Below are 26779 nucleotides of genomic sequence, written 5' to 3'. Positions count from 1 at the left end.
CACCTGGGAGGAATCCTCAGTGAGTGCATATGGAGAGGGAGTGCCGCTTTAACTTGGGGAAGGGGCCTACCGAAGCTGAGCACTGGGAAAAGGAGAAGCCATTCTCACCACCACAACCTCGCACCCAGCACCAACCCCTTAGCCCCAGTATAATCCACTCACAGCATCCAAAACTAGCTCTGCATTTTTGCCCTGGCCCCAACTCTTTATGATGGTCCAAGGCGGTTAGGTTACGGAGTGGCACTGGGTAGCTTTTGGGTCCTGGGGGGAAAGAGGTTGAGTGCCCCTGCCCTACAGCACTTGACTTACAACTATTTCCAGACTCTTGCCATGGTCTAGGGTTACCTTCCTCATCATGATCTTCTAGCACCTGCCTGAGTCTATCCCCACCTCAATTTCTGCTTATTTCATACTGCACTGTACCCCATATATCCCGCTCTGCTCTGCCCAAGCCTCCCTTTAGCTGTTATTTTGCAGCCATCCTCCCTCCACCCTACCCTGCTGAGCAGTAAGCCAGGCTATTCTAGCTGAGTCACACTAAGCACCTCCAGGAGATATCCTGGCTTACAGAGGTAGTAAATCACTTGTGACCACTAATAATTCTCAGCATGTCCTAGCATTGAACAATGCCTGTAACAGCCACGCAGCACAGCGCTTGGTCTGAGGAACTTTATTTCACAAATATTGACTGGTTATGGGGGTGATTCATATACTGTAGCATCAATAGGTTAGGCAGCTAACAACCACCATCCTTCCACAGGAACAACATAGTCTTGTCTGCAGATCTGTGTTTAGTGTCACCCTGTGGTAGATCATAGAGACTGTACAACAGAAGGCCTGGCACAGATGGCGGACAGAGGCTCCGCTCATTCCTGTGCTAGGGAGAGAGAGGTTTATGTGCAAATGGCAAACAGAAGCTACATTCTAACAGACAGAAATGACTGGCTCACCTGGGGCTCAGAAACAAGGAGTAACACACAGTCACATTGGTGCCAGGGAGAAGGAAGTAACAGCTGCAAATAAGAACATCTCAAAATGAATGACAAGAAACATTTGGACAGATGCTGGGGAGGGTTTGGGACAGGAAGGAATGAGTCTTGGGGCCATTCAAAAACCCTGATGGACCATCCTAGGTCACTGCATGAAACAGCATCCTCTTGATCCATGATGTGCTGCACATTAACAAGCACTCAGCCTGCCCCAGGTAGTGTTTGTCTGTCTCGGTCTCTCCCCAGCTCTGTTCGTGGTCCAGCAATCCCGATGGTATGTGCAAATTAGATTAGCTTTACTGGCTCATGGTCTTCCCCTCACCCCAACCCCTCGGACATGGTCCACATAACTCATTATGGGCTTGCAAGGTGCAAATAAGTAACACTCCACATGTGACTACGCAGACATGAGCAAGCTCACGGTCCACATCACAGCACTGCGAGGGGCCCTGCTCAGTGCTGCCATGTGTTGAACCCTGAGGTCTGAAGCACAAGCAGCTCCTACAGGTAATGTCTCTGGAAAGCACTGACCCTGGCGTATGGCAGGACACAGGCCAGTGCGACATGGCACTCCTCTCAGGTTGGTACACAGGGGTTTCCTCCTAAGAGGGGCAGGGCAGTAGTGGTCGGGGTCGTGTAGGGTCAAACTCTTGTGGAAGGATTAGTATGGCCTGTAGTTCCAGTAGCTGGAAAACACAGAGATCTGGAAAACAAGGGATAAAACAGGTAGGCCCTTGGGTTCCCTAGATCCTTGTTAAATAACAGTCTCACGTTAAAGCTGCTTCTTTCTGTTAAAGGGACAGCTTCCTCCCCAACCCCACCTCACAGGCCAGAACTGGAAGCAGCTCTAGGGATGAGAGAAGCTGGAAGGAGTCCATGATTGTCTTAGATCTGGGCCCTCACTTGGAGTCAGTAATTCTCCGATCTCTCTCTGGCCAGACCCCTTCCAAATCCCAGGAGCCCTCTCTATTTTCTTTCACATCCCTCCCTTTAACTCAGAACAATGGCTGCTCCCAGCTCAAGGGGGCTGGGCAGAGCTCCTTTCAGCCAGTGGGATTTCTGGAGAGTGACATTCCCTTCATACCTCCCCCAGAGCGTACACAGCCCAAGCCAGGAGCAACGGGCCACGCTTGAATCCTAGGGACCACAGGCGTATGCCTCAGCAGTGATCCAGAACCAGTGCTACCAACAGTCTACTGGTTCTTGACAGGTTTACACGGATCCTGCCAGAGTGTTCTAGCCCTGGTTATATAAGGAGTGGTTCCTGGTTCCAAGTTCAAGAGCCGTTACAATGGGCCAATTATTATTTGTTCCATTTGTCTATGGAGCCATAGTTGTGCATAGTGTTTTACACAGAGAGTGTCACTGCCACAGGCTTCATCTAATGTACAGCAGATACACACCAGACCACCGAGCTCTTACATGGCACTTCTCAACCAAGGAGCTCAACGCACCCTGCAAAGGAGGGAAAATATTATCCCCATCGCCTAAGGTCACGCACCAGATAAGTGGAAGAGCTAGGAACAGGTCTCAGATCCTCCCGAGTCCTTGTCTGACCACACTGCCTCTCCAGCAGCTCTGAACCTCTGGCCCCTCATCTCAGTTTCTCAATGTATGGCCACGGTCCTTAGCCCAGGAATACGTATTTCTGAAACAGCATGACTAGTCCCTCATATGACCTTGTGAACGAGTTCCCCCTTCTGCTCCTGGAAACCCTGACTGTTAAGCCCTCCTGATGAGCTACACAGCACATACAGTCCACACCGGGGTACCTTCGCCAAGTGTCTTTATTATTGTTTTTTCCCTTGTGCTCCAAGTACAACATAAACATAGCAGCAGTTAAAGGGAGCCCCCATCCCCAGCCCAGCATTTCGTACCGTTTGCCTTCTCCCTGGCATTCAGCTGGTGAGCTAATTACCTCATCCGGTTCTCTACAGGTGCAAGTGACACTTCTAACCTTGCAAACCACCTCCAAAGTGACCAGGCTGCTGGATTCTAAGGGGCTCTCTCTGCAGCTGCTAACAACACCCTGTTACTAAATCTCACCCAGTTATTCGGAATTTTAACTAGCCTCCTGCTGCGTAGCACCTACCATTCGTCAGCTCCATAGCAACAATTTTTCATTATTTCCCTGAACATCCTGTGCCATCAATACACAGAACAAATTATCTCGTACTGCATACTGATCTCTGTGCCAAGCGCTCATGGTCAAAACCATTCCAGCTCACGAGAGCACCTAGGTAACTAATTTGAACAGATTTGAAACCCTTTAAAAGCAAAGGGAGCCCGCTACTAACAGAACTCCTGCCCACATCCCTACCTTGTCCTTCAGCTGCTGGCAGAGCTGCAGAGAGACCGTGAAGAAGACAAGGGCGTCATTTAGCCAAGGTACCACACACTCCACTTTATGGACGTGGCTGACTTCATATCTTTGGCTGCCACACTCACTGCAAAGAGAACACACCACAGCTGCTCACAGACAGGGCTCCATGGACTCTGATAAATCCAGGGGCCACACTAGCTAAGTCAGGGTTGGACTGTAAATTATAGGTGCATGTAGTGCTCATGAGAGTGAGGCTTAGTGTGCTAGTTAGCAGACAAATGCTACACAGCTTCCCCTCCACTGTTCTGCCAAAGCACCTTCCCCCAACAGTCCAGTCCTAGATTAAGCAATAGAGATGACAGACTGGGAAACCTATCCACTGTAGGCAGCCACATCCAGTAGACATTTAACTCCGTTTTACCTGTAGTCAAATTAAGTGGAACCCAGGTTTGTAAATGGAGAGGCTGATGCATCTAGCTCACTGCACCACCACTTAGTTTCAGTTACACCGCTGCCCCCCCCAGGTGCAGAGAATCAGTATGAATCACTTAGAACTCTTCCCCTCCCTCCCCCCCTTATGAAAGAAACCACAAGGATTTCTGTCAGAAGCACATGGCTACACGAGACACCTGCCAGACATGCTGAATATGAAACTGCTTCGGCCCCGCTTAAATAAGGTGCAGGGTCAAGCCTTGGCTAACCAGGGAACATGCAGGGGCAGCAGCACAGGGAATGAAACACTGACTGTAGTGGTGGGAGGTTAATGTTCTCTTTTGTGCAGGGCCTGAGCTCCCTGCCAGCCCCTTCCTCTCTCAGTGAGGACTGTATTTTGAACAGCCATGTTTGTCTGGGCCAGGGAAGGAGTCATTGAAGGGATCTTGCTATTGCACCAGTACTCAGCAGGTACAGCCCCAGCTCTGGCTCACTGGAGCTGCCCTACCTAAGGGCTTGTCTACACTTACAGCGCTGCCTTAGATCATGTCTGCACTTACACGTTTACAGCAGCCCAGCTGTGCCGCTAGAAGAGTGCTCGTGTAGCCAAGTTAGGCCGAAGGGTGAGAGCTCTCCTGTCGACATAATAAAACCAACTCAACGAGCGGCAGTAGCTATGTCGGCAAGAGAGCATCTTTTGCCGACATAGCCCTATGCACACGAGCACTTATGCTGGTAAAATTTATGTCGCTCAGGGGGATGTTTTTTCATTCCCCTTAGCAACAAACATTTTGCTGACGTAAGTGCTAGTGTAGACATGGCCTTAGTGAAAATATTACCTATACCAACAGGAGAGCTTCTCCCATTGGCGAAGCTACTCCACCTCCCCGAGAGGCTGGCTACCCCCTGAGTGACCTTGTTATACCAACGTAAGACGGTAGTGTAGACCTGGCCTAACAGATGCTCTCCTTGGCCAAAAGTTCAAAGCTATTCATAAACAGGGCTAATGCCAATGACTATGTTCTTGTCATGAGTCAGTGTCGGACATCACCCTCTCCTACACACGCTATACAACCCTTCAGAAGACAGTACTTACAACATGGCTCCAGGGTTATGCAGAATGGACCCTCCAGTAGGTCTGAAGTTCTACACAACGGATGCAAGAGAGAAATTAAGTCACTTAAAATCTGACATAAGGAAAAAAAATACAATCAAAGATTTGTCAGGATGTTCTGACAAACTGCAGCTGAGACTCATGTTTACTGCAGTATACAGGGAGACAGTGGTTTGATATCAAGAAACATGGGCAGGTGCATGCATAGAAGTTAAGAGTAAACAAAAGGCAGAGCCAAAAGAGCCTCTAGCATCCGGTCTCTCCCTGCCCCTTACGAGGACATGAATTCTCTAAGTTTGTTGGGTCCAGTCTGGCCCAGTTTCAGTTTACCTAAATCAGCTCACACAGAAGATCCAGAGTAATAGTCCCAGAAAAGAATCCATTGCTATGCAGGGTTTGCATCCAAAAACACAGCACCAGGGAGAACCTCAGAGTGAAACTCACTAGAAACTACTTATAAACCAAATGAAACTGACTAGCCTTATTTCCACTGTCCAAGCTGAGAAATCCAAGTGACCAAGCAACTTCATGAAAATGAAATTAACTCTTTACAATTCCTTTGGTTTAAATAATCTAAGATGTATTTGTAACACAGATAAGGGATTTTTATTAGAAAAATATTCATTAACTTGACTGTGTCCCTTTAACACTATAAAGGAATTGACCCAAATATATTTTTTAAAATAAAATATCATGCGGGTAAATTTAGTGATGACTCCCTCTGGGGCTCACTCAAATAGCTCCATCTTTGCTAAATCATTATTCCCAAACCTAGGTTTGCATTTCCAGGAAGACCAGGTGTTCTGGTTGCATCCTGACCTAATTCCAGGTACCTAACACTAAACACACTCATCCCATGCTCTGGAAATCTCACCACATCACGTCATGAGGTGTCAGCATCATCCAAGGAACTGAGAACTCGTCTTTTTAGCCCATATCTCCCCTGACTGGGAAAGGTGAATAAAGGAGACTACCTTGGTGGAATTGGGCTGCAGTGCATGGAGCTGGTAGACAGTCAAACACAGCTTATTTAGGTTGATGTAGAAATTCACAAGGATGTCCGAGGGCAGAGCGGGGGTGAACATTTTCTGTGAGAAAATGGAAATGATTTCTGCATCAGTGACAGGACCCTCTGTTTCTATAGCTAGGGGAATACTACCGTAGAGTCTCTCTCTTTTTTTTTTTTAAATGGAAGAGAGAGACAGAGAGACGTTAAGAGTTTTAGGTAAAGGAGAAAAGCTATGTTTTACAGGGAGACTGGAATAGGGACGTGACCATACATGATGGCTATTTCTCTTGTTGCACCTGACCTCTAGACAGCTCTTGCACCAACACTGTGTAAGGGAACAGAAGAGACAAGGGTTAGACTCCATAGTTAGTCCCTCTTTAGAGTTTTGCTCTGGAGAAGCCCAGTTGACAAAGCCAAAACTCTTTCTCCTGGCTGAGGGCTCTTTAAGCCCAGGTCTGCTGCTCCCTGCAGCAGAGAAAGGTAGACCAACCACCAATACTGAGCACAGGGTCTACATCTGCTTCCAGACAATGGAAGTTATACAAGACTAAAAAGGAGATTCTCTTATACTGTGTCTGACAAGGATAGATTAGAAACAGCAAACCATGTCCCCATCATGGAGGGGCATGATAGCCCTCACTAGTGGGTAGAGAGAGGGAGCGGGCAGTATAGGCCAAGACTGATATAAGGTTACCGTAAGGCCACTGGAGGCAATTTCTGGTAGGGTCAAGGAGGCTGGAGTAGTGAGCCGGTTCCGAGCTCGTGTCAGCTGTAACATCACCGCATCCATCAGCTAGGAAAGAAAACACATATTCCTGTCTGAAGGCCATGATGCAGCTTTGGAGGGCGAGCTGAAGAGCCTGCGTAACACGCATGAGTTGTTACAGGGGAAACTGCATCAAGACATGGTGTCAACTCTACACACATGCTCCCACCCGAGGCTCAAACAGAAGCAAGCAGCTCTCGCTCAGACCCCTAGAGAGCAAAGCCCTCTTCACGTTACTCATGGGCAGGCATGTTCTGTCAACTGCATATCCCTGCTGATGTTCCCAACAAAACCACAACAGCCTAATTGGCATCACTCTAATGCTCTGTCAATGACTTACTGTCACTGGAAGAAGGTTCCAGATCAGAAAGTGCTGATGTTTCATATAAGAGCATCTGCTTTTCTACAGGATCTGCCATTGGAAGAGCTTGGAGCTCCTGGATATTCTGTTACTCTGAATTCTAACCAAGTAGCTTGCTTTAAAGAAAGTCACTCATGCTACAGACCTCTCCTGGCATCTTTACAATGAGACCAAGCATGATTTGCTCTGCAAATTCTTCTAAACAGCAGAAGGTATTTGCATCCGAGTCACCTCCCTCCCAGGTTGTCTCCCTCCCCACCCCCCCGACCTACATGATCCCACTGTGAAATCTTCACTCTAAATTTACACCCTACTTGGCAACAGGGTTAGAAACAAAATGAACCTGCTCAAGCTGGGCAGGGAGAGAGACTGTATTGCTATAAGAAAAGAGGAGCAGGAATTCAGAGACTTAAACTGGGAAAGAAAATTGCTGTTTATAAGTGTAATTTGGCTGGCGAAAATGTACCACTGTCATGCAGCCTTACATAAAAAGCACAAGAATGTTTTCAGAAGTGTCAGCCCACATTCCTTCACCCCACTTTACCCCTCTTCAGGGTAAGTCACCTCCAACTCCAGCTAAAAAAACAAAAAAAAAAAAGCCCATTGTGCCTTATGTAAGAAACAGCAGAGAAAACAATTTAAAGATTTTAAGTGCTGACAGTCATAGAGGGATCTAAAGACACTGAAAGCTCTTCTAGAAGCTTTACATACAAAAGAAGATAAAAATGTTGCCTAATTGCTCTGATGGGCTCCAATCTTGCATGTGCAGAACTTTAGTCATGTGAGTCATCGCATGAATGTCAATGAAACTACTCACGTGAATGAAGTTATGCACACTCTTGAGTATTTGTGGACTGGGGCCGTAAATGAGCAAGCTCTTTCCTATAAGTCTGTGACAGTAGTGGCTTTTTCACCTGGCAGGAATACTGCATCTTGAAGGAGAATTTCCTCAGATATAGTCCCTATTTTGGGAAGAATGCCCAACCCAGAATTCTGGGGGAGCTGTGTTCATCTGCTACAGAGCTCATGTTTCAGAGTAGCAGCCGTGTTAGTCTGTATTCGCAAAAAGAAAAGGAGTACTTGTGGCACCTTAGAGACTAACCAATTTATTTGAGCATAAGCTTTCGGAGTGAGCCGTAGCTCACGAAAGCTTATGCTCAAATAAATTGGTTAGTCTCTAAGGTGCCACAAGTACTCCTTTTCTTTTTACAGAGCTCATGACTACTAGAACGTTAAGGCACTCTGAACTATGACTCATCTTCTTCCCAGGGTGAAGAAAAAGGGGGGTGGTCTTATTTGCTGATCTTTTCCTGTTTGATTGCCTTTGCCCAAGTAAAAACGGAACAGGCTTTTCTTTCTCACACTTGATGTGGTGAGAAGTTACAGTCAACTTGTCCAGTGGCTCGGACGGTAGCCAGGGACCTGGGTTTGAGTCCCTGCACTACCAAAGACTCCTTGTGTGACCAGTCTCTGCAGAGATTTCAACTCAGTACAAAAAAACCCAACACCGAGCAGCTGCATTAAAAAGAGGGGAGAAATGTGGAATTGGAGTCTATCCTCTTACCCCACCTCCCAGAGAGCGTTCTGCTCACCTTGAGGACCTCAGAGCCTGTTTTGAACTGGTAGTTTACATCTCGGTTTGTGAGCAGGTAAATTGCTTGGTTAACGTGGTTTCTAGCATCCTGGATCTGCAAAGGTACAAAATACAGCCCTGTCAAATCAGCTCCTCCTGAACTAATGCTAAAAAGTAGACTATCCCACTGTTGTCTCCCAGGATCCATCCCTTACCACTGCACAGACAGGAAAGAAAATGTTGATCATCCCATAACACTAAAGGCATTTTCTTCTGGGCACTCGGCACTCACCACTAAAGCAAGCTGTTACCTCTGCCATTAAGATCATAAAATGATTGATCTACCAGACCAGGCATTTTAAGAAACAATGATCTGAAGTCTGGGGCCTGCTATTTTATGTCCTGGACCATCAAACTAGCACTGATGGTTTGAAGGAGCAGTGATGTCAGGTAGTAAGATCTCGTGAGCAATCAGGGCCAGAAACAAAAGTGATACATTGCTATCCAGCTAGGCATTCCCACTGTCCAGGATATAGGGCATTCAGAGCACATTCTGGTTACTGTCTTTGTCCAGTCTCCCCATCTTCAGCTGTGATCTGATTACAGTGGCTGCTCTTAAGAATCATTGCCATAGAGCTAAAATCAATACAACATCTGAATACTTTAAAAGAACATGAAGCACTGATTTCTAACTTTAAGGTTCATTGGAACAGTGGATTACCAACACTCTAGAGTAGCTGCTGCAGCATTTGGGTGCAGGGGAACATATCACTGGGGCTGGCCTCTTGAGCAACCTTTCATAGAATAGACCTGAGGCACATCTAGCATGAACCCCTGTGAACCAAGAGAGACTGCAGCATATGGTCCGTTAACAGAGCAATCCTGCCAGAGCTGCCCATAATAGGAGTGAGGAAAAACTCCAAAGGCAAAGAAAGGGTTCACTGGCAGAGGGAGAAGAGCAGAGGAGCATCTCCAAGTGGGGGTGAGACTCAGACACTCAGCACCAGAGGCTGGTGTGGGAGCTGGAACAGAGGAAGGCATTAATGAACGCGGAGGATGAACACAGAAAAGGCAGGCACAACTTAGGGTAAGAGGCAGTCGGTGTGCACAAAAAAGCACTTGAACGAGTTTAGAGCAGGATGCTGTGAAGGGCATGTTTCGCTAGGGTTTTCAAACAAGTTCTAGGTGCCAGTTGCAAATGTAACAGTGAAACAGATAGACACAGCTTTGGACACTTTGTTCATGGGAAGCTTGTAGTCTGACGCTTCCTTTCTCCCCCATATCTCGGCACAAGTCTCCCGAGTGCTGAACTGAACCTTACCTAGTGCGGGCCCTGGATAGATATATGAGAAAAGCTCCTGTATGACTTGCACTTGCTTCCCCAGAGCACGCAGCTCAGAAGTCTCAGTAGGAGTCTTGTGACTCAGAGGAGGGTGTCTTTAGATGGAGGAAACCTGTCCAGTGCAAAACCACCATTATGCTGCAAGCAGCTGGCAGCTCAGATACCGCTGGCACTCGTGACATGGCATCACAGGACACTCCCCTGCAGATCCCCCACCTCCAGGAACATTCCAGAACAACAGACTTGGGAGCAGCTTATGCCACTAGCCGCTGCAGTGACACGCACCATCCACCTGGTCAATACAAGGACTCCGCTCATCCCTGCCTCCTCTGTCAGACCTGTTTTCCTTCTCTATTCCACTTCCCCGAAGGCTTCCCAGCCCTTTCCCTGTTCAAGTAACAACTACCTTCCCCTCCACAACCAGCTCCCGCTTCTGGTTCCTTTCCACGCAGACTCACAGCACTTCCTCTGATTGGCAAGACCCACTCCCTCATGGAAGAGACTCATGATATTTCACTATGGGAGGCTTATTCTGAGAGAAACAGGACAAGGGTGTCCTCATAATCTCATGAAATACTATTATTCTGCCTCCTTTAGGCTCTCGCATTCCTCATCTAAATAACATTAAGAGACCAAGTCCTTCCAAAGTAAATGAAGGCAGGAGCTGTGCTTAAGAGACGGTGGAAGAATATCAATAGAGCAGCAATACAAAAAAGAGTCACTATATGTCGGAAACACTGCTGAGCGCATCACAAAAGCTCACTTGTCTGCAAAGCACAAACTCCTCAACATAGCCATAAGTTTCAGTGACTCAAAGCCCAAATCAACAGAGGGTTTGATTCACCTACCACAGAGTCTAAACATGGCAATTGGCTAACATGTTTAAAATGCCAGTAAATCAGAGCTCTCAATCTGTTGTAGACCGATGTGTCCAACAAACTACCAAAATCCAAATATGCTTATAAAAAAAAAAATCCAAGACAATGTATAAGGATCTACATAGCATAGAACCCCAGAGTCAGTTTTTAAACTTCAATGGTGGAAAACTTTACTTCTATGAGACTGAACACTAGATTTCCAGAAGCCAGATCTCCGACTGAAGAATTCAGATATAGCTAGAGTCTGAGGCACTGGCATATGCTGTTAGTGAGGAGAAGGGAGAAGACATGATTTCATACAGGGAATAAGAGCAGACTTGTGAGCCAGCTCAGGGCCAGATGAACTGTTCTCTGTTCAGCCAGCCAAGATTCAACAGGCATTGAGAGAGAGAGCTACAGCCCAGGTGCTCTGAGCACTCCTTTCACAGGCTCAGCACTCCAACCCAGAGAGCTTTTAGCTCACTGATGTCTCAGGAACTAGAAGCACCCACCCTTTTTCTTCTAACGCCCTAATCCCAACTAGTTCACACCTCTGCCCCCTCCTCTATCACACTCCAACTGATAAGGAAAGGAAGGTGGGTACTGGGGTCTGGAGAACCCCAATGAAGACCAGTCCTTTTCTCTTTTAAAGAGAGGGCCTTTGCAGGCTGCTCAGACTCGGACCAGCTCAACACAGGGAAGACTCCTGATAACCATACCTGCTGCAATTTCCACTGCTTGTCTTCGCGGAATGTGAAGTGCAGGAGCTGGTTATTTCTGGGCATTTTCAAATTAATATCCTTTAAGAGAGAGAGAGAGAGAGACAGAGAGAGAAATAAGAGGAACTCCCCCACAAAACGCAGAGCAGGGCACCCCCTGAACAAAAGGTGCTGTGCATACCCCTTCAAACCCATCCATCCCATCTCCGACAGATCCATCCACACTGACTGCTGAGTGGGGGCATTTTGAGCAGTACTGGTTCAACCAGTTTTTCACCTTCATCTTATTTCTACAGGAGGGAGACGCAAGGCATAAATGACAACGCCGTTACTGAACTGGGCCCAGAGAGGAGACTGCCAGTTCATCTGAGGAGGTGGTGAGGGAACTCTGATAGTACAGATAAGGGGCAACGTAGGTGAGACGCCCGTCAGCTAAGATGGGTCTATCGCAGTACACGTGATAGTTAAGCCCTCTACCTACCTACCATCAGGTTACAATATTGCAAACACGAATGATATTTCACTCAGTCATCATAAATAATGAACTGTCCCAGGTGAGTAAGTGACAGTTTTGGAAGGCTGAGTTAAAACAGATCTAAGACTATACACCATGCATATTAAGACTGGACTGCAGCTAACCAAGGTGCCACTCCCTAACTGGGAGAGAAAACACACCCCAGCAGGATAGCACACGCATGTACGGACAGAATCTTCCTCCTCCTCATCCCTGCACTCAGATTTTTTTAGATACAGATTTCAACCCTTGGTATCATGTCCCAGCAGCATGTCAGCTATGCAAGAAGTGCCTTGTACAGCCACAGACTTGGCTGCATCCTCATTCAGTTGCATGGCAGTGTTCGGCTGGCCCCAGAGCCTATTGTAAAACCAACCAAAGCAATGGCGAGATGCAATCACTGTGGTACCGAGGTGCCATCACTAGACAGCAACCAGCCAATCACCACCACAGAGGGCAGCTCCATTCCCAATGGGCTTGACACACCTCCCCGCTTGTTGACATCTGAAGGGACAAGGTCTAGCAGGGAAAGAAAGGCAAGGAGTACGCTTCAGTGCTAGCACAAAGTGATTGGTGTGGATTGGTACTCACAGCTTGGCATAGAGCATCTCCCTGCAGCATCAATACTCCTTTCACCTGGTCTGCGCTGGAATGACAAAACAGTTCCAACCAGTGAGAGTCACAGGAGACAGCCTACCAAGACCGGTACAGAAGCAGCCAGCCTCTCACCCCCAGCAAGAACAGGGGACCAGCCTCCACCCTTACCAACCAAAATGCAACACAGCAGAGGGCAGAAAGGACCTTCCCCACTCCCAGGTGGGTACACAGGAGCTCCCCAGTGCTGGTCCTAGTATGTCCTGTGGACAGCTCAGCTAGGGAGATGCATTCTCACCACCTACTCTTAGGTCAAGCCTCCTGCCAGCAACTGTAATATTGCTTGAGAGATGCTCCCTTGTGTAACTGACTTGTTAGAGCACTAAGGTCCCATCCTAAACTATTTTCCTCCCTGTATTAACAATCCACACACTGTTCACCATTTAAACATTAGAGTTCTGGCACTAACAGCATGGATGCAAATCACAAACTAGGTTATAATCTGACATTGTGTACGCTTTCTGCTTATGCCATAGAGGAAGTTGAAGAGTGGTGCTGGGCAACTGGTCACCTTCAGCAAAGGTCCCACCTTTTCAACAATCCTGTTACATGTTTATATGAAACAATGACTGGAAACTAAAGTATCTGGGCTTTGAGGACTCCAGTTTATGAGCCCATCTCATTTAACACAGACACCATGATCTCACTGACCTCCCACCATCTGACAAAGACAAACCTGTTGCAGTTCAACTCAAAGTAGATTGAAGTGATAGAAGAGAGAAACATCAGGAGGAATGGACAGAGACAATCTCTGCACACACAGATTTTCCCCCTTGGATACCAGAATCCCTTGCTCCACAGCTGCTCAGAACTTTTGTGGAAGCATGTTTCACTGTCTACTGTGTAACTCTACAGAAGTAGAGCTGGACTGGAGGCTCAGAAACAGTGACTATTTCAGATGCAGTTTAGTAGTAACCGCATTTATATAGCGCCTTTCATCCAGATCTCACACTGCTTTGTGAGGTGGGTAAACGTTATTCCTATTTTACATTTTGGGAGACTAACACACAGAGGTTAAGGAACTTGCCCAAGGCCACACACAGAGTCAGCAGCAGAGCCAAGAACAGACTTCAGATTCCTTGAGCCCAGGTCTCCAGCTGTAAGCACTAGACAGAGACTCCTCATTATTCACACATTGAGCATGGTCAGAACTGATCTAACTATTCAGCAGTGATGTAATGAATCAGAATATGACCAGGAAAACCACCTGGTGATTCCACTAAAGAATCAAACAGGAAATTCGTAAAGTCTAAAATGTGATCCATTTAAAAAGTACTTTCATCTGATGGGAAGCATCTAATTTTACTTAAGCCTACCACAGGAGTGATTTTTTTGAGAGCACTATTCTTATGGGATCAAAGAAATGAACTTCCCATCCTGTATGTACATTACCAAAGATGCTAATGCATATAGAGTAAACAAGGACAGGTATGTGTATTTTAACAGGCAAATACAATTAATGTTTGATAAAATGGCAAGAAAGCAGAACAGATGGGAAAGTCGAGTGTTCTTTCTTTAGAAGGTTATTAAACAATGATTAAATGAGCATTGGCTAACTGCCTTTTACAACACAAACAGCAAAATATCAGGCTTTCCTCAGAGCGACAGTCTCTTTTTTAAAGGGCTGGAAATTTACAGCAGTAAAGGTTCAAATAATGAAATTATGGCTGAACATTTCAACATCTATTTAGAAGCAGATATTCAGCTATCGACCCAACCACTCAACTGTGGGAGTAACACAGTACAACAGTTAAATTGGGATTTACAGAGCAGAGAGTGGGTAGCTCCCAGCTACAGCTGTCCGATAGGGGCTCTTATCTTAGCCTTGAACTGCTGCTTTTCTAAATACCACTGCATTCAGATCTCCACGTTTGTTATCTAACAAAGCAGATGAAATGGGGGAGGGAGGAAGATGTGACATGCAAACGATTAAAGTAAGCTAGGAGAGCAGCAAGCGAGAAGAGACAAATAATGCCAAACTGTCACAGACGTTGTAGGAAACGAGTTAAAATTGTGCACCAAAGTAAATCAGCTTCTGCGCTCTGCAAGCCAGGCACCTGGGCCACTACAAGGTGGATGTGCTCAACTATGGCAGTGTTCTAGTGTCTCCAGATGTTAAATGGGTGATAGCAACAACAGGAGAATCTGTGTAAAATGGGAGCGAATTGCCTCAGTCCTCCACATCCTTCCCCCTCCTTTCCTACGCAAGGAGGATCCCAAGACCAAACGTGCACAGGGAGAACACACACTTACCTTGAAGTGCCCAGCATGAAGTTCTCCTGTTTGACTGGTCCTTCTGTGCTACCAACAGGCAAAGCAAACCTGTGAGAAGCCTCCTGCACAAGAGCAAAGGGAACTGACACTGTGACAGAGTGACATAATTCTGCAATATCCTGGACAAACCTTATGGGATTAAGATTAACTTTATTGAATTAGGTTTAAACCTTTAAGGTCCCTTGTATTAAAAATGCAATTGTGTAGGTGTTATTGTGGCATTGTATGCAACTCCTCTAGGAGGAGAGGGATGCTGATGGAAAGCCACTTCTAGAGAGGTGCAAATATGCTCGTTCAAACTGGATTCTCCAGGGACCACCAGACCAAGAAATGATTTTTGGATAAACAGCCTTGTTTTAAACCGGCTCAGTGCCTTCTTCCTGATCAAATAAACAGACAAGTCCCTTGGTCCAAGAAGGGACCCAATCCTTAGGGAAGGGTTGGAAGGACTGGGTCCCATAAGACTGTGGTCTTGTTCTGAGCTGAAGCTGTGATGAACTTGAAACCACAAGGAAACCCCTTGAGTGGGGTTTTAAAGGACTGCTCCTGCCAGAGCTCATGTTAGGGTTGGGGGGTCCTCTAGTTAGCTTATTAGTATGCGTGTAGGGGTGGTGGTGTTTTTTGTTTTTGTTTTTGTTTTTAATACATTTTCTCTGGGGATAAAGAGAGGTCTCTGCTCTCCAGGGCTGTCACCCCAGCATTGTGTTCACACAGAACAAAACAGCAACCAGAAAAAAGCAACTGAAAAGGCAAATTCCCCATGCATGGCTGGAACTGGTTCGTTACCTTCAGAATATCCTGCAGCTGTCTCAGGACACCATGAACCTCCTCTTGCAAAAGCCATTTAAACTCTTCTTCCTATAGCCATAGAAAGACAAAACAGGAATCATCTACGAGAGAGTCTCTTGGGGCTTTCACAGGATCCTTGATCTTAATTTCTTTCCAAGGCACAGAAGCACATACACCATGGAGAACAAGTTTACTGGTATGTGCAGGTGGAAATATAACAAGAGGAAAGGTAGGCAGTTTTTGACTGAATTGTTCAAAGGAGTTCTTTTCTCTACCTCTCCATGCTGCCTATATCCCCTTTCAAAATATCTTGCCTTGACTCCACTGAGCAAATGTTTATTTATTTAGAACATTATATGAATAATAGTGGTGGTAGGTGGCCCTGTGCTGCTGGAGGTATCCATTTCAGATGAAGCATAAAGCCCAGATCCTGCCTCCTTGAAAACTCTGGGGCTGTTCGAGCCTGGTTCTTATACTGGTCTCATCCACATAGTTTACCAAACAGCAGCTTAATTAGGAAAGAACCCAAAATAAATTCAGCTGAGGGGATGTGACTGTTTGCACAAATTCAGTAATAAACAAGTTCAGATCTGATGGGACAACTTCTCAGCTGACCTCAACTAGCTGTCTGCTATGGAGAAAGCCTGTGAAAACCAGATCCTGAAGCTGCAAACCTGAAGTATTAGTATAAGAACACCCTTGGTCAAAAGAACACCAAAGGCAGTAGGTGTGCGTGCGTTGTGGGGAGGATTACTTTCAACACAGCGAAGTAGGGAAGGACAACCCCATTTTTCAGATGGGAACAGTGTCACAGGGTAAATAAGTGTCTTGCCCAAGGTGTCACAGGCAAAGTGTGGCTGGGAGTCAGGAACTGAATCAGGTCTCTCAAATCCCAGTCTAGTCCAGTGGCCTAACCACTATACCATTCCTACCAATGTGTACTAGGAGAAGTGTTAGCAAATATGTGGATTTTCGCCTAGCTCTTTTCACATGAGATGGAAATGTCCTGCTGGCAAACCCCTTTTGAATGAGGGCTAGGACAAAGATGTTGGTTATAACACTCGTTAACCTGCCAGATGTGCCTATTGGATGCACATCTGGATAAGATTCCATTTCATAAAATACCTGTTAACCACTAAGTGCCGACGAAAGCTTGAGATATGTTATAGCAGGAATCTGGCGGGAACCAATGAGAGGTTTGATCCTTTGGTGGAATCAGGTTTGGGAGTTTGCTAGAATGAGGGCGCTCACAGCAAGTCAAACATGATATGGATCCAATCCAGAGAATCAGACAATTCCTCTCTGAGTACATCTCCTTAGAAAGAGTCTTCATAAAACCACTGAACACATTAAATGTTTAAAAGAAAAACCTTTCAGCTCTTAAGAACAGTCAATTCTGTGGTGGTAAAAGGTTCCATTTGTGGGGAGAGCAGGCAAAGAGATTCACTGCAACATGAAGGACTTTCCCCAAAGACTAGAGGATGGCAGCTTTGCCCTCCTTTCATTTGGTGCCCGCACACTCCCTCTCCCCAATACCATCAGCTATAAAAAAAAATAGCTGTTACTAAACTTTCGTAACTGTTGTTCTTTGAAATTGTGTTGCATGTTTCCATTCCACTCTAGGTGTGTGTGAGCCCTGCGCACAGTCACTGAATTTTTTCCCCCTCATTGGATGCATTGGGGCAGCTTAAGCACCCTCTGCTGTGTGTGCCATTAGCACCAGCATAAAGCGCCCAGCAGACCCCGCGCCCCCTCCTCAGTTCCTTCTTTCTGGAAAACTCCAATGTAGAGGGGTAGAAAGTCGGGTCAAGCAATGGATGTTCAAAACATCTTGAAGAACAACAGTTACGAAAGGTTACTAACTGTTTTTTCTTTGAGTGACTGCACATGTGATTCCAACCAAGGTGACTCCCAAGCAGTTAAGTAGGAGGAGGGATTTGGGTTCATGTACACAGGCTGCAGTACAGCTTGACCAAGTTTGGCATCATCTCCTGAATGCGAAGTCATGGTGTAATTGGAGGAGAACGTGTGCTCCACTGACCAGGTTGCTGCTTTACAATCTGTACTAAAAATGCTGTTGAGGATGCTTGCGATCTTGTGGAATGAGCAGTCAGGTTAGTTGGTGGCAAAACACCTGCCTGAGCTTAACATTTGCGAATACATGACAACATCCAGGGCAAAGCTGTCTGAAGAAACTGGGAGACCTTTCATCCTGTCCGCTACAGCCACAAACAGTTAGTTGGGTGGACCACCAGAATGGTTTAGTTCTTTCTATGTAGAAAGTTAGAGCTCATCTAACATCCAGTAAGTGAAGACGTTGTTCACTCTTATTTGCATGAGGTTTCAGGTAAAAGACAGGTAGGTAAATTGCCTAATTGCTATGAAATTGTGAAACCACTTTCGGGAGGAAACTGGGGTGAGGATGTAAATACACCTTACCTATAAAGAAGACTGTGTGTACAGTGGCTTCAACGTGAGGGCATGGAGTTCAGAGACTCTTTGGGCCGAAGTGATGGCAATTAAGAAAACCACCTCCCAGGAGAGGTATAACAAAGAGCACGTTGCTAAAGGCTCAAAACAATGGACCCATAAGTTTTGACAAGACCAGGATCAGGTCCCAAGGGGGAACGGGCTCCCTTACTTGAGGCCTTTGAGGAATCTGACTGACATGTCATTTGAAACGCAGACTGGTTATCCACCCTCAGGAGGAAAGTTAATATTGCTGCCAAGTGAACCTTGATAGAAGATGTTGCTAAACCTTACTGTTTCAAGTGCGATAATGTTTTGGATGGATGAACGCGTGGGTGAGACTCTGGATTGGGATGCCCAGACTTAGAACAACTTTAATTTTGAGAGGTAAGTAGCCCTGATGGAGGGCTCTCTATTTTCTAGTAGGACTGGGCGAACTTGCTCTGAGCAGCCTGCTCTCTGGGATTTAGCCATAGAGCTTCCAGGCCATTAAATGAAAAGAACTCAGGTTTGGGTGGAGCAGCCGACCATGCTCCTGAGAGATCACGTCCAGGTACAATGAGAGTGGGACTGGAGTCGCCATTGAGAGGTCTAGCAGAGTAGAGAACCAGTGTTGGCAGGGCCATGCTGGGGCTATCAGAATAATCTGGACCTGGTCCCGCTTGATCTTTAGCAGCGCTCTGTGTAAGAGTGGGATTGGGGGGGAAAGTATAATAAAGCTGTCCTGTCCAAGGTAGCAGGAAGGCGTCTGTGATGGAACCTGGACTGTGACCACATTGGGAGCAGAGTTCGGAACAACAGAAGGAGTCACAAAAAGAGCAAGGCTCCTTGAAAGGGTACATCCTGAACAGTCTGTTGGACCTCCTGCGGGAGCTCAGAGGACTGTAACCGTGAACTCTTGTGCAAGGCAACTGCCGAAGCCATGGACCTGGCAGCTGAGTCAGCCGCATCCAGAACAGCCTGTAAAGAGGTCCTTGCCAACGATTTTTCCCTCGTCCACTAGCAAGGAGAACTCTTGCGGGAGTCCCACATGTTAAAATCAGACCTGCCCAGCAGCACCTGCTGGTTTGCAATTCTGAGTTGTAACCTCCCCGGTAGAATAAAGTTTCCTACTGAACAGGTCTAATTTCTTTGAGTCCTGAATTGATCCTGTCTCTCTCTCTTACTGGCACCAGATACTCCCAGGGATTACAGGGGGACAGGTTTAAAGGAACTCATAACCTTGGGTGGGAACATAATATTTTCTTTCACCCCTTTTTGAAGTAGGCAGGAAGGGATGTGGGGGTCTGCCACAGAGTCTTAACTGGTCCATAATGGCCTCATTGAGAGGCAGAACTATTTTAGAAGGGCTAAAATGTCAACCAGGCTGTGGGAAAACTCTTTTACTACCTCCATTTGTACGCTCAGAATCAAGGCCACCATCTTTAACAACTCTTGGTGAGTTTTATAATCACCCAGGGGAGGCGACATGCCCCTTCTTGGGACTGTTTTATCAGGGGAGGAGGCCACCACTGGCTGTGGGTGCTCTTCTTCCCTTTCTGCATCAGCAGGATCCCGCTGAACTGGCTCTTTGAGTTTGATACTGGGCTTGGTACCGGAGTCCAGACTGGGTGCCACCCAATAGGACAATGCTACCCATCTTTCAGAGGCCACTGAATAGCAGCACCTGGAATATGCCTGGGAAACTGGGGGAAAACCCCCATAGGTTCCAAAAGGGCCACTGGACTGGTGTAGGTCCCGAGTGATCTCCTGGCCAACCACTCAATGGTACTCCTGTGCCCAGATCCATGGAAGGGTGGAAATGTCTAGAGGATTAACAAGAACGGCTTCAAGGAGGGGAAGAGTAAGACCTGATCTCCGATTCTGAAGAGGATGAGACTCTCTGGGTACCACAGAGGTGCAGTTCCCAACCATTCCAGAGATCAGTGACAGGGTGGAGAGGTCTGCACTGAGGCAAGCACTGCAGGTTTCCCTTCTGACGGTACTGTGCCCTTCACATTGAAATGACCCAGCTGGTTCACTCCTGTTCACCAATACCAATAATAGCAGTACACCAGTACCAGTAACAGCGCACAGTCAATCTGTGGAACTCCTTGCCTGAGGGGGTTGTGAAGGCAAGGACTATAACAGGGTTTAAAAGAGAACTAGATAAATTCATGGAGGTTAAGTCCATTCATGTCTATTAGCCAGGATGGGTAAGGAATGGTATCCCTAGCCTCTGTCTGTCAGAGGGTGGAGATGGATGGCAGGAGAGAGATCACTTGATCATTACCTGTTAGGATCACTCCCTCTGGAGCACCTGGGATTGGCCACTGTCAACAGACAGGATACTGGGCTGGATGGACCTTTGGTCTGACCCAGCATGGCCATTCTTATGTTCTTATGACTCTTGTACTGCCGACGATATCGGTACCGACAGCGAGAGAAGGTCCCTGACAGCTACAAATGCTTCCGGTGTGGTCGGGACCAAAATAGTGTCGGTACTGCACAGTGCCACCAATACAGAAGCTCTTCTGGTAACAGACTCAATGGTGCCTACATAGGTGCCAGAATCAACGGTGCCAGCTTCTATGGATCTGAGGTAGAGGAGTGCTTTGGTTTAGATTGCACTCTACCCTGATTCCCATGCCTGGCAGCCTTCGGTGCCAGGAATGCCCCCCCTTTCGGCACGCTGTTTCTTTTGTCTTTTTCTGGGCCCTGGAGATGGTGATTGGTGCCGGGACTCTGGTAAGGTAGGAGGAGCACTCCTTACTGATGCTGACGCACTCGGCCTGGCTCAGATGAAGGTCTCAGTGCCACTTCCATGAGCAGGATCTTCTGCCTGGCCTCACGATCCTTCTCCGAGCGAGTCCTTGCAGATCTAGCAATGGTCCCCAGTATGAGCATCTCTCAGGCACTTCAAGTAGCTTGAATGCCTGTCGCTCAAGGGCATAACCTTGTTGCAGGAGACGCAGGGCTTGAAGCCTGGTGACCGAGGCCTCCCTCGGTACTGTGGATTGGAAGAAAACTCCAATAAACACGATTTACTAAAACTAACTATGTACAATAAAAAGAGAAAGTCCACTGAGAGAACTTGTGAATGGAAGGAGAGCAGTTCCAGCAACCACCACAGGCGGTAAGAAGGAACTGAGGGGTCACAGGGCCCGCTGGGTGCTTTATACTTGCACAGTGTGCTGCAGCAAAGGGTGCTCGAGCCACCATGACGGGTACCACTGAGGGAAAAAGTTCTGGTGACTGTGCGCAGGGTGCATGCACATCTAGAGTGGAATGCACATGTGCAGTCATTTAAAGACTCTTTAAACCACTTTTAAGCTTCCAAACTTCTTCCATTTTCAGGGCACACACAAACTGGCTTGGTTCTCATCGTTTGTTGATCAGTCCAGATTAGACAGTTTATTGACCTTCATGCTACCCATGCTACGTTTTTGCAGATGTTTGAGAACAGCTGAGAGACTTGGAATGCTTGGGATTCTTCGAGAGGGTGAGGCATATTTATATTCACACAAGGGTGGGTTGGTTATTTTGTCACCTAAAACACAGTTCCAGCCTAACTGTGTTTGGAATACTTCTACGAATTTGTTAAAAATCTACAGCTCAGAATAGGCACCTTTGTTTAGAAGTCTCAAATCTCAATATGTAGAATTTGGGGCAATTTGCTCATCCACGCATGAATTTACACTAAGTGGCATATGGCACCTGCAGTGTCACAGACTGACACATCCAAAGGGACTTACACAGCAGCAGTTTGTTTTGCTCAGTTTCCTAGAGTACCCTGGACCTTTTTCTGAAACAGTTAAAACCACATCATAAACACATCCCTCTGTCCAAGGCCATTTTCCATGATGGTACAACCCTTTATTAAGGAGGAGGTGGGAGAAAAAGACCAGGATGTGTACAGGATGCTCTAGTATTTCCTTTGTTTTTTTTCTTGAGCTTTTCAAATACTTCTGGGGAGCTACTTATGGCACCCACATAAGTTCTAGTCTTTCTTGAATTCCTGGACATCAGATCTCAGATATTATACATGTCATATGAGACGATAAGAAATAAAACACACAAAAAAACACACATCCGAAGTTCTCTGGCTTTGTTTGATATAACCCAAGTGCTACTATTTGGGGGTTTCCTGTGAGTCCTGCAGAACCTGATTCACTGCCCTAACCAAAATTAATATGAAGAATTATGATTGGGGATTGACAGAAGGGAGTATAAATCAAACAAGCCTGATCAGAGAAGAAAAGCTGAGGGGCTGGGGATGGCTGGGATTCTCAGACAGGGTGGGATATGTTTATATTCCTGCAGGTCTTGGTTGGTTGGTTATTTTGTTACATCGGCCTGATCTACACTACACAGTTAGGTCACTTTAAGGCAGCTTACATTGACCTAATTATGTCAGCTTACACACTACTGCAGTGGTTCTCAACCCGCAGCTCACATGAGGACCAATTAGCACACAGCTGCGGCCCAGCTCAGCTGTGTGCTAAAGGTCATGGGCTCCCGGCTGCTCCCTGGCTCTGCACGGCGGGGGTCGGGGTCCTGGCTGCTCCCTGGCTCTGCACGGCGGCGGTCGGGGTCCTGGCTGCTCCCTGGCTCTGCACGGCGGGGGTCGGGGTCCTGGCTGCTCCCTGGCTCTGCACGGCGGGGGTCGGGGTCCCTGCCCCACACCCAGCTCTCCGCTCTGTGGAGGGGTCTCTGGGTGAAAAGCGCTGAACATAGGGGTTTGGGGGGGGGAACTGTGGTTCTCAACTTTTGGCCCAACTAACACTTTACGGCCCATAATGATAAATAAGTTGAGAACCACTGCACTACAGCCTTGTCCCACCAATGTAAGTGCCTTACTACACTGACATAACTTCATCTCCATGAGAGGCATAGGGCTTATGTTGGTGTAGTTAGGGTGACACAATGTCTGTGCAGACACTGCATTACTTACATTGACTGTTGGCTGTCTTATCAATTTCAGGGATCCATGCTGGAGCTATGAAACTGACAAGAAAGCTGGGCAGCTAGTGCCCCGCTGCCCCCTGCTGGGAACAGGGAGGCAAGAAGCCTGGGTGGCTACAAGGCTCTTGGAGGGGAGGTGTGTGGAGCTGAGAGCCCGGGCTCTCAGCCCCTGCCTACTGCCCCTCTTCAGTGGGTGACAGCGCTCCTGGTGAGGACATACACCACCGACAGAAGGAGGGCAGTGTGGACATCAGCAGTAATTCCTGCAGTGATCGTAAGTCGACCTAATGTAGGTCGACTTAAGTCTATAGTGTAGACATGCCTTTAGCCTAGGGTTGTTTTAACTGCTATTCCACCTACTGATTACAGTAGGGTCTCAATTAGAACACAATTTCAGGCACATTTGTTAATTAAGTTCTTGATGGACAAACCCATGCATATCTTGGTCATAAAAATGTCCTTTAGTACCGATGTTTAATTTCAGTTATCCAAGGCCAAAGGCCTTTTAGGTACCTTAGAAATCGCTAAAAATTATCAGAGATGGCATCTGTAAAATTTCCTCCAGCCAGCGAGTTACAATCCTGACCCGAAAACAACACAAGTAAAATGCTAGAGAGTCACAAACCTTGATTTACAGAGGATGTACTAGTGAGTAAGGACATTCCAGGGCTGAAAGCCTGACAAGAATCCGCTTCCTACCCTCAAGATCCTACCTTGGGGAAGGACCAGTAGCTCCAATTTACTGATCTTAATGGTCTTCACAGGACACATGGCAGCAGACAATTCCTAAGGGGCACTGACCCTATATCAATTAAGGCTTTCAATACTAAGAACAAGAGACTAATACACTGGACAAGTGGGCAGTGCCCCGCAAGCAGTAGGAGGACCAAGGAAAGCGTGCCCTGAAAGAAGAGGTCAGGGATGAGAAATGCCTGTTGGCTGTTAGGCATACTTCGGCTTCCCTGCTTAGTTCACAGTCAGCAATGACCCTATGCCATGAACCTCATTAATACAACCTAAATAGAACTATTATAAGGTGGGGGTATAACTGGTTGGAAAATCATTCCCAGAGAGTAATCATCAGTGGTTCACAGTCATGCTGGAAGGGCATAACAAGTGTGGTCCTGAAGGGATTGGTTTTGGGTCCGGTTCTGTTCAATATCTTCATCAATGATTTAAATAATGGCATAGAGAGTACACTTACAAAGTTTGTGGATGATACCAAGCTGGGAGGGGTTGCAAGTGCTTTGGAGGATAGGATTAAAATTCAAAATGATCTGGACAAACTGGAGAAATGGTTTGAAGTAAACAGGATGAAATTCAATAAGGACAAATGCAAAGTACTCCACTTAGGAAGCAACAATCAGTTGCACACATACAAAATAGGAAATGACTGTCTTGGAAGGAGTACTGCAGAAAGAGATCTGGGGGTCATAATGGATCACAAGCTAAATATGAGTCAACAGTGTAATGCTGTTGCAAAAAAAGCAAACATCATACTGGGATATATTAGCAGGAGTGTTGTAAGCAAGACATGAGAAGTCATTCTTCTGCTCTACTCAGCGCTGATTAGGCCCCTCAACTGGAGTATTGTGTCCAGTTCTGGGCGCCACATTTCAGGAAGGATGTGGACAAATTGGAGAAAGTCCATAGAAGAGCGACAAAAATGATTAAAGGTCACCTATGAGAGAAGATTGAAAAAACTGGGTTTGTTTCATCTGGAGAAAAGAAGATTGAGAAGGGGACATAACAGTTTTCAAGTACATAAAAGGTTGTTACAAGGAGGAGGGAGAAAAACTGTTCTTCTTAACCTCTGAGGATAGGACAAGAAGCAATGGGTTTATATTGCAGCAAGGGCGGTTTAGGTTGGACATTAGGAAAAACTTCCAGGGCTTAACCTCCCTGACAGTTAGGAAGAAATTGCCTAGGGAGGCTGTGGAATCTCCATCATTGGGGATTTTTAAGAGCAGGTTGGACAGGGATGGTCTAGATCAGGGGTCTCAAACACACGGCCCACGGGGTTATTTTCTACGGCCTACCAACTCCCCGCGGTCCCCCCAGCATTTACCTAGAGCAGCTCCGGCCTGGTGCACACCGGGGACAGGGCAGGCTCCCTCCCTGCCTGCCTTGCCCCAGCACCGCTCCGGGAAGCGGCCAGGACCTGGGGGGAGGCACAGGGGTCTGTGTGTTGCCCTGGCCACCCCTCCAGGTACCTCCCCCAAAGCTCCCAGGCCAATGGGAGCTTCAGGGGAGGTACCTGGAGGAGAGGCCAGGGCAACACACAAACCCCTGTGCACCTCCCCCACCAGGTCCCGGCCTCCACCCTAGAGGGCGCAGGGGCAGGGCAGGCAGGCAGGGAGCCTGCCCCGCCCCTGGTGCGCCACCCCCCGAACCCCTCCTGCAGCCGAACCCCCTGCCCTGAGCCCCCTGCCTCACCCTGCACCCCAAGCCCCTGAGCCCCCGCCGCACCACGCACACCTCCTGAATGCCAACCCCCTGTCCTGAGCCCCCTGCTGCACCATGCACCCCACCTGTACCCTCTGGGGGCAGGGAGGGGGCGGAGCTGGGGTGGGGATTTCGGGGAAGGGTTTGGAATGGGGGCAGGGAAGGGTTGGGAAGAGGTGGGGCAGGGGTGGGGCCTCACAGAAAGGGTGGAGTAGGGGCGGGGCCAGGGCAGCGGGGGCGGCGGGTGGTCAGTGGTGCAGCCCTCAGGCCAATGTACTAGTCCTCATGCGGCCCCCGTGGTCATTTGAGTTTGAGACCCCGGGTCTAGATAATACCTAGTCCTGCCGTGAGTGCAGGGGACGGGACTAGATGACCTCTGGAGTCCCTTCCAGGCCTATGGGTCACCTGGCCAGGGCAGGGGCAGCCACCACCCAGGCGAGACGCTCCATCTCCAATCGGCCGGGCTGATGCTGTCTGCGATGGCGGAGAGGGGCGGGGTGCTTGCTGGGGGCACTGCCCGGCAGGGGAGAACCGGCCCCGGGCAGCCCGGCCCCGGGCAGCCCTTCGCCCTCCCCCACGCCGGGCAGCGCCTCTCTCCGGGACACCTGGGGGAAGGATCCCCACCCCCAGAGGAGGGCCTCGGGGCTGGACCCAACCCCCGGCTGGCGAGATGCAGGGGCGGGCCCAGGCCCTTGGCAGGGGGGCAGAGGAGGGGGAGGGTCCCGGACTCACCAGCACTGCCCGCTCCGCCGCGCTCGCCATCGCGGCCGCCATGCCCCCGCTCTCCACTCCTCCTCAGCACAGGCCGGGGCCGCCGGCTCCGCTTCGTGCCCGCCCCCTTACTCCTGACTGGCTAGGCTCCGGCACCACCAGCCTTGGGATTGGTTACTGTCCTCCCCAGGCCCCGCCCAACTCCGACCCCTCCCACCGCGGCTCGGCCTCTACTCTGCCTAGCAACGCGGCCCAGGGAGCTGGCGAGTGGCTGGAATTATCTCCGTCCTCCCAGAGCTGAGGGCAAAGATGCACGGGACTTGGGATGACGCCACAAGGCCTGGCGTGACATCACAATGTATGGGCAGATGGGGCGGGGCCTAAGACTGAATGGTGGTGGAGAGGCCGGGATCCAGCACAGGAGGCTGGCTGCAGGGATGTGCACCCGAGCCATGCAGTGACTGAGAGCCCATCACATAATGAACCAACAAGCA

The 26779-nt window shown here is 48.1% G+C and overlaps 1 protein-coding gene across 6 annotated transcripts; it reads right to left on the bottom strand.

The window, feature by feature from the left end:
• Positions 1-655: 655 nt before the first annotated feature.
• On the bottom strand, positions 656-26422 carry ROGDI (rogdi atypical leucine zipper). Of its 6 annotated transcripts, none has more exons than XR_013347396.1 (11): positions 26307-26422; positions 15714-15785; positions 14907-14989; positions 12591-12645; positions 11486-11566; positions 8587-8682; positions 6562-6660; positions 5833-5946; positions 4841-4890; positions 1521-1692; positions 656-1013 (listed from the first exon to the last, which is right to left on the bottom strand). XR_013347396.1 is itself a non-coding variant. In XM_077829147.1 (11 exons), exons 1-11 carry the CDS (start codon positions 26346-26348, stop codon positions 1651-1653), a joined length of 861 nt encoding a protein of 286 aa, XP_077685273.1. In that variant the 5' UTR covers positions 26349-26422; the 3' UTR covers positions 656-1650. The 6 variants fall into 6 exon arrangements, 5 of the variants coding, with proteins under 5 accessions (XP_077685273.1, XP_077685272.1, XP_077685276.1 ...); XM_077829147.1 differs by adding an exon at positions 3310-3436 and having other exon boundaries at positions 656-1692; XM_077829146.1 differs by lacking the exon at positions 1521-1692 and adding an exon at positions 3310-3436.
• Positions 26423-26779: the final 357 nt, after the last annotated feature.

This window comes from Eretmochelys imbricata, chromosome 10 (genome assembly GCF_965152235.1).
Source record: "Eretmochelys imbricata isolate rEreImb1 chromosome 10, rEreImb1.hap1, whole genome shotgun sequence".
Classification (NCBI taxonomy): domain Eukaryota; kingdom Metazoa; phylum Chordata; order Testudines; family Cheloniidae; genus Eretmochelys; species Eretmochelys imbricata.
The sequence above is the reverse complement of the archived record's forward strand: the minus strand, read 5'-3'. Positions and strand labels throughout refer to the sequence as shown.

Excerpts from the sequence above, each read along its gene's own strand:
- ROGDI (XM_077829146.1), bottom strand. The coding sequence starts at position 26,348 with ATGGCGGCCGCGATGGCGAGCGCGGCGGAGCGGGCAGTGCTG. Across the intron at positions 14,990-15,713 it reads AGCTGCAGGATATTCTGAAG|GAGGCTTCTCACAGGTTTGC; the intron begins GTAACGAACCAG and ends GCTCTTGTGCAG. Across the intron at positions 6,661-8,586 it reads CAGGCTCTGAGGTCCTCAAG|CTGATGGATGCGGTGATGTT; the intron begins GTGAGCAGAACG and ends TTTCTTTCCTAG.